The following is a 13,056-nucleotide window of genomic DNA, read 5'->3' on the forward strand; positions in this document are numbered from 1 at the left end:
TGACATCCTGTGACTTTTGATAAATGTTACACCGCGTTCCTTTGTGCTGGAAAAAACCCCCAGGTCTGTTGACTTTTGAGGTGACCTTTTCAGTAACTATTGTGGCTAAAGTAACTGAAATGTGACGTTCAATCTGTGCTTAATGATTTTTTTAATGGCATTGTTGTTTTATTACTTATTTGCTAGTGCCTATTCGCTTATTATACTTTCTTGTAATGTTTGACTCATAAACACGCTCCAGAAATGTAGTGTTTATGTTGTAGTCCCATGGCCATTCATCATCATCAGCTATGGTCAATTCACTGTTGGATGAAAGACATTCCCTAGCTCTCACCATCCTTCATGATCCTGCAATGTTAAAATCCACCAATTAGCAAAAATAGATCCATTGCTTCATCTCCGCAGTGGGTGTAGCATCAGAATCAGAGGCGTTCAATTCCTTGGCTGCCACTCCGTAGTTTGTCTTGAGCATCGGCCATCGTCCTGTCTCGCGACGCGTCCTACGTAAGGCCACGATACTTGTCACGATATTGATGCAATCTCAGATATCTCTTGGTGAGGAACTATTCACACCCCCCAGCGATGCAAGATACAGGGCTGAGATTTCATCCTAAAACTTACTGAGTTTTATTTTAACACTGCGCTAAATGATAGTGCCTCCAATGGCTGGCTTCAGAGGCGACATGAACCAATTGCGTACGAAACATACAAGTTGATTCCCAAACACACCATTCGATGCATGCACTTTGAGCTTCGGCTTGGTCACCGTTACATAACTTCTGTTAAATCCCCGTTGTGGAATAGCTGGGCCCTTATTTAGGCTGCGTACACTGGAGCGTAAAGTACGGTTTCACATAATATGGGCTACCTGTGTGTCTGCGCCAACGGGAAAGGTAGAATTCGGTTTTCATCGGGGAAACTAGATTGAGGTCTCATGCGCGCGCCTACAACCATTCACCCTATTTTTATTTTTTCTCCACTGTTGTGGCCTTATTGTAAAGCAGAACTACTTGTATTTGTTTTGGCTTTAACGAAGAAAAGGCGCTAATTCTCTCGTGCTGTTTCACTGTTGTTTTTTAATACTGCAAATTGTTGATTTTCTCGGCCGCGCGTCCTGGCACAAAGGCACAATGTGTAAAGAGGAAGAAGCAAAAGCAAACATTAATTTGCGGTCATATTCACCCTACTAGGGTTGGATCGTGTTCTAGTTTTCAGTAGCCGCCTTCTCCGTGCACACAAGATGAATGGGGTTGCCGCGCAGCCACTTGTCACCGCCTAATCCCATTCAGTGGACACCGCTGGTGACCTGAACTGGATTGAACACCGCTTTGTTTAAGACCGCCAGGTGGCTTAGCAGGAGAGAGAGAGAGGGATAGAGAGGGCGGCTCACAACTTACAATCCTGGTTGCGGTTTCAATCAGACCATCATCCCTCCCTCCGGTGTGAAGACAAGAAATGCAACTTTTTGGGGAAGTCAATAGAGGTTGTTCTAAGCATAGACTCTTCCCCGCCATAGGAATGTGGAATTGACACCGCTGGCTCATGGGAGGTGAGCACCACCTCAATGCTCATTTGGTCAGGAAATCACTTGGACTTGAATCCCTTTCAGTGGGCACCTTTCACTTGAACTGGATTGAGCACCACTTTCAATTTACAGAATGCAGACGGGTGCTGCTGGAGTTTGAACCTGCGACCACTGCATTGCAAGTGCGTTGCGCGCTATAACCATTGCGCTGCCGCGACATCTGTTGTTGCTGCTGTTTAGTGTTGTTGTCCTTCCCCCGCACCTGCGATTGGCTATGTACGGTGCGAAAGAAGTTCAACAGGTATACATACATAGACGGATGTTTTTGTTGTTGCTGTTGGTCTGGTATCTAAACGAGTGAATAACTACTCTCACCTCCTGATTTGCTGTCCAGTGCCCACAGTGTCGGTATAATTAGCATTGTGTATTTAATTTTAAAATCCATGGAGTGCAATACAATACAGCATTTAATTTATTACCTTCAATGTGCGCCGACTTTGTCGTGCAGATGTTTACAAATTATGAAATATTTTGATTGCGACGGCCTTTCAGGGAATGACCGCACGAGTACAACCGCACTGAGGTTTGAACAGCTGCCCGCAAATCGCAGCGATGACTTCTGGTATGCTGTTTAGGCGCCAGTGCGGTGAGCGTGAGATTATGTACAGTACCTGTCTAGCAGCCCCCCCCCCCCGCAAACACCTCCTCCCATGACCACCGCATGGCGTGTCACACGGCATACTCCTGTCCTGGAGGTTTCAGCGACTCTAAAACATTCCTTGGTGAAAAAAAAAAGAGAAATGCCGCTCGCTGGCAGGTGTCACGATCGTCGTGTGTGCCGTAAAAAGGGGGCTTCTTCACTCGAACGCAACGAGGGGGGGGGCCTTGTTTTCTGGCAGACAAAGCAAGTTTATCTGTTTAAATTTGTTTAAAGCGATGACCTCAATTGTGGGGGGCTAGCGTCGTTTACTTACGAAACAATGCACCGACCGTTGTAACATCATGCTGGATGGGGGGGCGGGCGGGCATGGTCTGACGTTGCTTAATGTTGTTGATTGACTCTTTGGACGAATGTGAAGCTTTCGTGATCCACAAGTGTATAAAATGCGTCTGCCGTTTCGGCTATTGGCTCGTAGCCTGATTCCAACAGTAAATTATTTACACGGGTAGGCATTGGAATTAATCCGGGGTTGTTGGCATGAATATTCCCATTGAAATTCCATCTTGTTATAGAAACACAGCCGATCAGATAACAAATGTGTATCCCGTACGCACACAACCGCCCTTGCTACTCTTCCTGGAAAGAAAAAAAACCCCGTGTGAATGATTGTGGTAATGAGTGCACCTAAGTTTAGACGTTTGTTTATACAAAAATTGTATTATCCATTATCTTGCTGACTTTGGATAATTAAAGCTCTACTAATGGATAGCACATGTACTCTTGGTGCACCAGATGTAAAGCATCTTACTGGCTGCTGCTGCTGCTGCTGTGGTGTGTGGGACTACCTACAAGCTTGTGTCAGCAGATGCCGCATGAGAAACCAACGCATATCAAACGGAATTCATATCCTGCAATTTTAGTTTAATAATAACGCAATAATCTGTCATCGTGATTTTTTGTATCTTTCTTTTGACCACTTTGTCTGAATTCCGAAATGACTATATCCACCAATTTTGTTTTTTGACACATTGCCAAATGGCTGCACCAACTTCGGCGTTAAACCTTCGAAAATGACGAACACATTGTAGGGATCCATGCCCGCCTGTTACCCTCGGCACATGCGGTCTTCAAAAACACATCGATAGCGCATTCGAGTAACAAAGCCATTGCCAGGACCTCATCGACCACGGACGCTTTAACAGCGTTAGACTTGTACCTCGTTATAAAAGATTCATGACAAAAAAAAAGCGATTATTTTTCCCCGGCAACATTTAAAGCTGTAAACTGTGATATTTTCCACGATTTTGTAGCCTCGCTGAGACGGGCATTTGGGTACAATAAAACAGGTGAAAGGAAATAGGTTTGCTGCATTTTCAGAAAAGTAAATGGCAACTGGTAAAAAGGAACATGATTTAATAACGCTATTTAAACCATGCCTTTTTACGTGTACATGCTTGTGTTTTAATAGAGTAATACGGCATTACAAAACGCATATGGGCATTTAAAACGTATTGCGCCAATTTAGAAATGCTATTTCTATATGCATCGAACGTAATCAGCTGGTGTATCAGCTGGCGTGTAACAACATCACGGTTTTGAGCAATAATTACGGGTGACCTCCCCTTGAAGGTTTTTTCACGGCTCGTCTACGAAACAAAAAGATTCAGCGATGCCACAGACGTGGGCCCAGCTCACGCCACGTAAACGTGGAAAGAGACCCCCCCCCACCTGCCCCCCCCACCTGCCCCCCCCCACCTGCCCCCCCCCCCACCTGCCCCCCCCCACCTGCCCCCCCCCAACTGCCCCCCACCCCCCAGTGCTTGGTATGCAAGCCAAGGCCATTGCTCTGCACGGTATCTGATGAGGCTTCCGCCGCGATGCCTGGGAATTTGGTTTGGAGTCTGTTCAAAGTGATGCTGGTAGACGGGACTGAGACACTCCAGGCCGCCGAGTGAAAGTACAATTAGGAAGGCATTTAGTTTAATTGTCCTCACAATTAAGCCTTTGGGGCTGGCCTGTGGCAGTAAATCAACGCAGAAATGGCCCAACCTGCTGAGAAACGCTGTGGGCGCAAGCTCGAGACTGTTCTGCTGATGCGTACATTTGCGTCGCAAGAATAATGTCCTTGGCATTTTTTTTTACAGAGCTTACCATACTTATCATTTAAATAATAATGTAATCATTACTTCAATTACGGACATCCCTTTGTCGATTCACGGATGGATGAAGGCCTCGCCTTGCCAAGTCAGTCCTAGGGGTGTTGTTTGAGCCCACGTCACCATGCTGGTCAATGGGGATTGGTGGAGGGTTAAGCCCTGACCAGAAATTGAACTTTGACCACCAGGTTCATAGCGCGTGTGTGATCTCCTATCTCTGCCATTCTATCACCAGTATTGTCCTGAAAATGCATCTCTTCACGCGTATAGCCAGTGTCCGTGTTTACGAGCTAGCAATGTGCACTGATTGAAAACCTCTTGAAGTGCTTTGTAAAACCCAAATTACCAATATGAGCCTTCAAAAAGCACTCCATCCTCCGACTACCATCTCCTTATTTCCAACTCTAATGAATTGTTCGTGTCTAGAGTATAAGTCGAACTGTTAGAACCTGCAACATAGTTCTGAAAAGCACTTTGTTCCTGAAAGGTCAAATGGATCGGTAGCATTGTTTGCCTTCTTACAGTGTGACACGTCGCTCAGAAATCATCGGTCATCGTGCAAAATGACAGTCCTGGTGGATGTCGATGCCCGATACGGGGCGAGGCAGGGGGGGCGGTTCTGCGACCATCTTCATATCGTTTTTAAAAGCGAGACAGCGTCACTTAAAAATCATAGTGATTTTGAATTGGGGTCGTTTGAGGTGTTGCTGGATGAGATTGGGAGTGGTTTGATTATTATTTTTGCGTGCGTTGGCACCCGCTCAGTCGAACTGCCATTTGAATGTCGGTAACCCTCCACCCAGGGGGAGGGTGGTTACATTCAGAGCTTTCATTTCTCGATAGGATACATTGGCCTCAACGTACTGTGCCAAGGTTTGCTCAGGTGTTTACCAAACACAAATGTGTCTTGCCAGAGGGACAGGCAGCATCCAGATACTTTTTTAATGGAATCTATTTATATGCCATCATCATCATCGTTGGCCACGATGTATCAACTGCTGGATGGAGGCCTCTCAAAAACCCTCTCACGGTCTTACGAGGCAGATATCGATACGTGAATGCGTGCAACCAAACCTCACAGAACAGTCCTGCTTGTGCGGTAGATCTGATCACTTTTCGAGTTGGTTGGGAGTCATTTGGCTGATCGTGTTGGATTTTAAAGACTGTTGTTTGATTATATTTGGTGAGACGTTGAGGACGTTACTGCCGTGGAAAATTGTTGAGTAAATAGCTAATTCTGAGAAACCTGCCGGTCAGCGCGGGGATTTTTTGCAACAGCGGCCTCAGCAGGAGTTGTGTTTGAGAGATGCGATCGGGTGAATGTTTATAATTGTGTGTGCCAGGTAGCAGTCGGCGAAGTCTCAAGTTAGCTTGGTCACGTTGCCAGGTATAAATTGTTACAGCTGGTTTGGATTGATATTTTGATTTCGCACGCACATATAAATCTATAGTAATTAAAAACGAATGTGAACATTGCCTCAACAATGTCGTGAAAAAAATAACGAGATTAAAATTCCAATTTGCGGTTTGCATGAGCGCGGAATTAACTGCCATTGTTTTCGTCAACCATTTTATTGTAGATAGCAGCACGCAGTCCTTCATCACCTCGCGATAAATTGTCTCGAGACGTGCTCTGGGTCATTTCACCTCCTCTCGCGTTTGCATCTCTCACGGGGGGGGGTGGTAGGGGGTGTTGAAACCATCCCTGGCCAATACCAAGCTGCCCAGCAGGAGCCCCCCCCCTCCACACACACCCAGGCCTCCTCCCCTCCCTCCCTCCCAAACTCTCTCTCTCTCTCCCACCCTCTGAGCATCGTGAAAATGTGCGCGATTTCCCTGCGCCTCCCTGCGAAGCGCAACGCTGCCGTGTCTGCGCGCGTGAGAGGGCGCCGGCTTGCGACTCGGTTGCGACTGGGGGCCGCTGTGACCCCCTCGTGCCGTGAGAGGGGTGGGGGGCGTTCACTGTTGATTGTGACCGCTTCGGCAAACTTCCTCGGCTCACTGCGCAAGGTACAGCCGTGTACAGGTGCGTGCTGGCTAAGGGTCACGGTCGAACCCTTGCGCTGGTTTTGTTTCGTCTCCGACTTGCTTCTGCCATGCGTACAAAGACAATAAATTGTGCGGCAAGGACGCGCTCGAGAACGCGTGCTGCGTATGAACGGTTGTAAACCTTGACGCGTGCGGTTGGTTGCACGATGGCTCACGGCAGCTTCTGCTTCATGAGCTCTCTGCGCGTTGCCTCCCCGTCGCTCGTAAAGTCGTTTCTCTAACAATGCTGCGTTGGCCGTGTTGTGGCAGGAGGTGTAGAATAAAATCACAACTTCACACTCGCCACACTTCTTCCCGCGTGCGCCTTGCGGTGCCGCTTGACGCCCGAATCTGCTATTCAGCACCGATCGGTCGTGTCTCTCTCGCGCGCTGGGCTCTTTAATTGAATTTGCGAGGCTGTTCTCGCCGAATTGGGAAATGATGGAACAAATTGTTGAAACGGGACGTGCTTTCGTTAGCCCCTTCAGGCCAGTGAATGAGCGTTAGGCCACTGGGGCAGGAAGACATTAATATCTCGAGGTAGTGCTTGTTGACATCTGGTTCATATCGTCTCCTGTTTCTTTCCTGCTCCCCCTCCTTTAGCCAAGCAGCCAGGACATCCCCTCGAAGCATGTAAACTCGACAGTAAGTGCCTGCAGCGGTACAATCACCTTGTTCCATCCTTAAAGTAATATGTTTTCCATGTGGAATTCATAGCGGTGTTCCTTGTGTAAAGCTGTCATACGCTTTCCTTAGTCTTTTTTTCTCGGTGCTGAAGATATTTACACTGAAAAATGTGGAGGGTGTTATTTATATATATATAAAATATTTAATTATATTATAGTCAGGAACACGTTTTTTTAACCAAAAACTCAACACATTCGCCAATAACGCTGTGGCCCTTAAATTGGGGAGAAACTATATATTGTGTGACGTTTCAGACAATGACCCTTTTTCATAGTGCTATGGCCATTATTCTTATAAACCACTGGCAGCACAGGATAACCAAAGTTTGTTTTATTTATTTCTTAAAAGTGTGCAACCCTCGCGTTTTATCTGCCAAATTCCGGCAATGGGAAACCGCAGAATTGGCCGTAGTGGGATGACCTGGTCGGCTTGTGAAGCAAAGCGGGTTTCCCCGCATCGGAGAACCCACAGCACGCCTCTCTCCCGAGCGAGCGATGCTGCACTGCGAGCCCGGAGGCCACTGCCAAATCTCTCAAGGCGCCCCACCCCCCCACCTCTGTTTGTTTTCCGTCGGAGATGATGAGCTCCCTACACGGATCTTGATTAATGTGGCCATGGTCGTGAAGGGGGCTGGGGGGGAGGAACCGTCGCCGCGGTTTGACACGCGCGCGGACCCAAAGGGCGACTCCATTCGAGATGGACGACTGAGACGTTCGTGGGAGGCGACTTACAAACGAATGTACATGAGAATTAGAATTTCAGTCCGAGGGATTCCACTTCACCTCTGCACGAGTGGAGCAGAAAACGAGGACCTTTAATCAAGCAATATCCATTGCACGCTGATGTGCTACCATTGGTGTGGATTTTTTTTTTTTAAATTGTAAAGTTTACGAAGTGAGTTTAATCATGTTGGAATGTGGTAAATGAATGCTGAAATAAACACGAGGAAAGTTCTCGTAACAAGGGCTACGTTTCTTTTCGCAGGCGTTGGTGACATCTAACCCTGAAGGTTTTTCTAACGTCAGGCGTAAGCCAAGCCAGTAAGTGAGTTTTTTTTAAATCAGTGCCTTTATGGCTGTCAGTGGGATCCGCGTGACTTAAATCGGGATTCTGCAGAGTACAAAAACAGCCGTTCAATTACCATGCTTTTACATAACTATGTGCTGATTTCCCTTTAAACGTTCCATTCTCTTTCACCTTATCTTGTCTGTTTGATGTTCAAAATAACATCCAAAGAGTTGTGATTATCAGGCAGGACACATCTCAACAGGAAAGCGAAGTGTGCTTCTATGACGCTTTCTCGTGAAATTTGCTGTCTTGATGAAAACATATTTTGGAGAAACATTGCTAAAAACATAACATCTTAAGATTAAAAGCCTCTTTATCTCAAAGGGATGCGTGTATTTTACAGACAACACACCTCACTCGTGATACATTCGGCCGTGTGCTTTTGTTTATATCACCTTGGCATTTCCACGCGCGCCATCTGTTCCCATCTTGTTCCGTCTGCAAAGAGCGTGTCGTAAAGCGCGCGGTGACGCACGGGGCGAGGCGCGACCGCCACGCCGGCGTTCTCTCCGCGTGACGCTTTGTGCCGTGGCCTCCCGCAGGGCGTGCAGCTGGAGCGTGGAGCTGAGCATGGAGCCCGGCCAGGAGCTGGATCTCACCTACATCACCGAGCGAATCATCTCCGTGTCTTACCCGCCCGGCGGCTCCCAGCTGACGTACCATCAGCAGCTTCGCGAGGTGGCGCGCATGCTCAAATCTAAGCATGCGGACAACTACCTGGTGAGCGCACCAACGTCGCGCTCCACGCGTCTGTACAATTCCGGTGAATCTCCTGGGTCTGATGAGGCTGGTTGTAATCACCAGCGAAGCGGCGTACTCAAATTGTAAATGTTTGTGGGTTTACTCTCCATCACACCGGTGTGCTGAAGTAGTAACCAATATGGCACGTTTTGTTTACATGACAAACCTTACTAATTGGCTGCATCAGGTGGTGGTGGGTTAACGACACATTTATAGTCACGCACTCTAACCCCAAAAAACAACAACTTTATTCTGGATAATATTGGTCGCGAAAGCCTACGCGTTAAAACGTCCATAGAGATGGACTGGGTTGGTGTATGTGAGCTTCAGACATCATTGGGACAGCCAAGGACACTTTGTGATGTTCCATCTTTCATTTGCAGTCGATCAGCAATGTTTATATGCTCATGTCGAAATGCGTGAGCCAGTGGACAGATGCAGGAGTAACCTGGTAAATATCTGAAATGCTGCTGGCGAATGATGTCAGTCGCACTGTTGGCTATTCTTAATATTCCATCGGTGTAGAAGGCAGCTAGCTGCATCTGCCATGCGATGTTTTGATGCAATTCAGTGTAGACGATTGTTTGCGGGATAAATTGAATCCAAGAGAATCTTCTGCCGATGACTTGATGTCCTATGATATTCTACATAGAGTTGGGGCCACAGTAGGAATATTGATGCGAGGCTACGTGGTATCTGGCCTGGCATTTAGCACAAAGTCTCTAAGTTTGGATCTCAGTGGGTCAAAGACTTCAACTGTGGCCTAGGTCGTCGCGTTTGGCTGGGGTGTGTGTGCACAGTTGAGACGTCTGTCAGTGAATCATCTCCACCGCCTGTGAGATACCACTCTTCCGGTTGAAATTCTAAGTTCTTTGCACTTGAGTAGCTTCGACCCTCTTGTCGAATGTGCGCTACAAGAAGCAACCCCTGAGAATACAGGCCCTATGGCATGAGGTCCGATCTAAAATTGCTCATTTTGGTCTTGTGGCGGTGGAATTGTCAAAAAGAATGGCTCGTGCTACTCTTTGTATTATGAATACTTCTTTTTCCACCTATGGACGAAGGCCTCCCCCACCTTTTTGTAGAAAATGGGTTGCTTAGTTTTTTGACCATACTTCACCACGCTGGCCATTGTGGATCGCGGTCACAGTGGCCCCTCCACACGTAAGCAATGTACACGCAGGTATTGATTTAGTTGGTTGCAAGTTTACGTTTGTATCCCGAACGAGTGCAAATATTTATTTTTTTTAGATTCTCAACCTTTCCGAAAGAAGGCACGACATTGAAAAGCTCAATCCGCAAGTGAGTACCTCGATATCGTACGCAGGATAGGAGCAAAATAAATACCACGTTCAGCACATCACAAACATCTCTGCTCGTTGTGGCTCACAACCTGCTCCAAAGGTCTGCATTTGCAACTTGCTTTCGGAGAAATTGTGGCAACAGAGGAAGTCAAACAAACATCAGCCTACTGTCACCACCTTAGAGAGACCCTGTCCCACCTCAAGCCATTGTTTTGAACTTTCTCGTGAGAGTTAAACTATGCTGGAGTTACACGCTTGAGAGAAAAAAAAACTCCCATCGCGCCACGTGCATTATTCAACATTAAATAATGGATTTGTTAATAAAATCAACAACGGTGCACCGCTGAACGTGTGCCTGCTGTTTAATTGACGTTCGATCGTTTCTCGTTTGTTTCTCAGTCCGCTTGTCTTGGCGAGGGTCGTGGCAACAGCGTGCTGAGTAGTGGCGGTCCAGACCTCCCTTTCCCTGGCGACAGACTCTAGCTCTTCCTGGGGAATTTCCAGGGGTTCCCAGGCCAGCTGAGCGGCGTAGTCCCGCCAGCGTGTCCTGGGCCGGCCCCAGGTTCTGATTGAAGGGAATTGGAGTCAAGGCAGTGCCCTCCGTGTGCAAACGGACAACGTGGGGGAGGGGGGGGGGCAATCATCTTCACGTACAGCTCTCGAGCCAGTGCCGTGAATCCCTCATTTTGTTGACGCTCAAGGGATGATAGACGGGGGTTGACCCCCTTGACCACGAGTGGGACTTGAAGCGTTTTGGTTGCGAGTCGCGTGCACTCTAACCACGTCGGCATCTTGCCAGATAACGATTTCATTCCAGAAAGTACTTTCTGCAGCCCATCTGCTCGCAATAGGGTGTGGAATTGTAGTACGCCACAAGATAATTCATGGTCTGCTGCTGTGAAGCAGCATGGAGGGTGCCGCAGCTGGGTTACGTAATCGCCCGGGACACATTTCCACTCGGAGTGTTTACAGCAGAGGTGGGACAAAGTCATTGTTATGCAAGTCCAAGTCGAGTCGCAAGTCATCAAATTCATGACTCGAGTCTGACTCGAGTCCAAGTCACATGACTCGAGTCCACATCTCATAGGTGGGACAAAGTCATTGTTATGCAAGTCCAAGTCGAGTCGCAAGTCATCAAATTCATGACTCGAGTCTGACTCGAGTCCAAGTCACATGACTCGAGTCCACACCTCTGGTTTACAGCAATGAACAATTTTCTGGTATCGCTCGAATAATTTTCAGTTTTTATGTATGTATGTATGTTGAACTTCTTTCGCACCGTACGTAGCCAAACGCACTTATCGGAGGTGTGGGGGAAGGACAACGAACTAAAAGCAAAATAGAGTTTTAAATAAATTAGTTTTCAATCTTGATTTAAAAGTGTAGAGCTCCAGTGGCTTCCCATAACCATTGTTCGAATGGTTATGGGATATGTAAATGCTGCCAGGCAGGAATAAAGGTTAAGAGCTCCTACCGTGGGTGTTGTTAATGCTCGGAAAACCGTGGCGTGGCAGGTGAAGGACTTTGGATGGCCCGACCTGCACGCCCCTCCGCTGGACATCCTCTGCAGCCTGTGCAAGGCCATGGACTCGTGGCTCAACGCGGACCCGCAGCACGTCGTCGTCATACACTGCAAGGTGCCTGCTGTGCGCGTCGGTGACGTGTCACCGCTGTGAAACCTGGGAACTCAAAGGAGCTTGAAATACGATCCCTTTCACGGGCTTTGTTAACCGCACAATCAGTGTCTGTGGTTTGCTGTAAATATTGAGGTCTGCAGGAGGACACCTAAAAGAGGAATAGATTTATTGTCACTTTCATTTTGAACCTTGCAATGTCTTCAAATATTCACACGGGAGAAAAAAAACACTTACGTTACTTTATATTGCTTTTTCTTGGTTCTTTCGGTAAAGTCACGTAGAAGGGAAGTAATAAAATAATAAAAATAAAGCATAATAAAATAAAATAATTCTCACGACGTTTCGGCTACAGGTGAAGACGGCTGCTTGCGTTGTAGCCGAAACGTCGTGAGAATTATTTTATTTTATTATGTTTTATTTTTATTATTTTATTACTTCCCTTCTACGTGACTTTACCGAAAGAACCAAGAAGATGAATCCCTGCAGTCACGAAAGCTTTAAATCGAAATTTATATTGCTTTGTCACGAATTGAGCAGTGGTAAACAAACCATCTTTTGTGTTCTTAATCAAACATATTCTTACCGTATACCATTGAATCTGTGTTACCTCTGCAGGGCAACAAAGGTCGAACTGGTGTGGTGGTGGCCTCCTACATGTACTACAACAGCATCTGTGCCAGGTACAGTGACAGCTTCTGAGACTAACCCCCTGAATATGAAACAACGCAGCTTGCGTTGAGATCGCAAATTCTTGGTCTCCCAGGTTTCTTGCTGTGGTTTCCCACCTGATGATGATTGCTTGTGTTGCGATCGAAACGTCGTGATTTATTTTATTTTATACCTACGTGACTTTACCGAAAGAACCAAAGAGTATAGGTTTCTTAGTTTTTGGATTTTGCTCAAGCTACCCCTGAAACTCTGCACCTTACTCCACTTGTAGAACTTGGCTCAAGCCAAGTAGTAGAGTCCTACTACTTTTGTTTTCTTAGGTGCCCCTTTCAAAGAGAAATGTGTCTTTTCATCGCGTTTTCACCGGCTTATAAATAACCCATTCGACAGATAGATGACCCAAATGCCATGTTTTTCATGTCACAAAGGAATTTACATTTATGAAATGCCCTTTGTGTTATGATCTCGCAGCGCTCACCAGGCCCTGGACAGATATGCAATGAAGAAATTTTATGATGACAAAGTGGCAGCTGTGTCGCAGCCCTCGCAGAAGAGGTGTGGAATTCTTCACCTGACATGC

General features: G+C 46.9%; 1 protein-coding gene across 7 annotated transcripts in view; it reads left to right on the forward strand.

The window, feature by feature from the left end:
- Window positions 1-13,056, forward strand: part of LOC144947086 (tensin-3-like) — a 132,022-nt gene that overhangs the window by 93,686 nt on the left and 25,280 nt on the right. For 6 of the 7 annotated variants that reach the window (XM_078876311.1, XM_078876367.1, XM_078876444.1 and 3 more), the window contains 7 exons: window positions 6,974-7,015; window positions 8,042-8,097; window positions 8,668-8,845; window positions 10,118-10,168; window positions 11,685-11,807; window positions 12,423-12,487; window positions 12,948-13,031. In XM_078876311.1, coding sequence (XP_078732437.1) covers window positions 6,974-7,015; window positions 8,042-8,097; window positions 8,668-8,845; window positions 10,118-10,168; window positions 11,685-11,807; window positions 12,423-12,487; window positions 12,948-13,031 — 599 coding nt within the window. Of the gene's footprint in view, window positions 1-6,270; window positions 6,353-6,973; window positions 7,016-8,041; window positions 8,098-8,667; window positions 8,846-10,117; window positions 10,169-11,684; window positions 11,808-12,422; window positions 12,488-12,947; window positions 13,032-13,056 lie in introns of those variants that run through there. The other variant, XM_078876703.1, reaches the window with a different exon arrangement.

This window comes from Lampetra fluviatilis, chromosome 1, assembly GCF_964198595.1.
Source record: "Lampetra fluviatilis chromosome 1, kcLamFluv1.1, whole genome shotgun sequence".
In the NCBI taxonomy this organism is placed as follows: Eukaryota; Metazoa; Chordata; class Hyperoartia; order Petromyzontiformes; family Petromyzontidae; genus Lampetra; species Lampetra fluviatilis.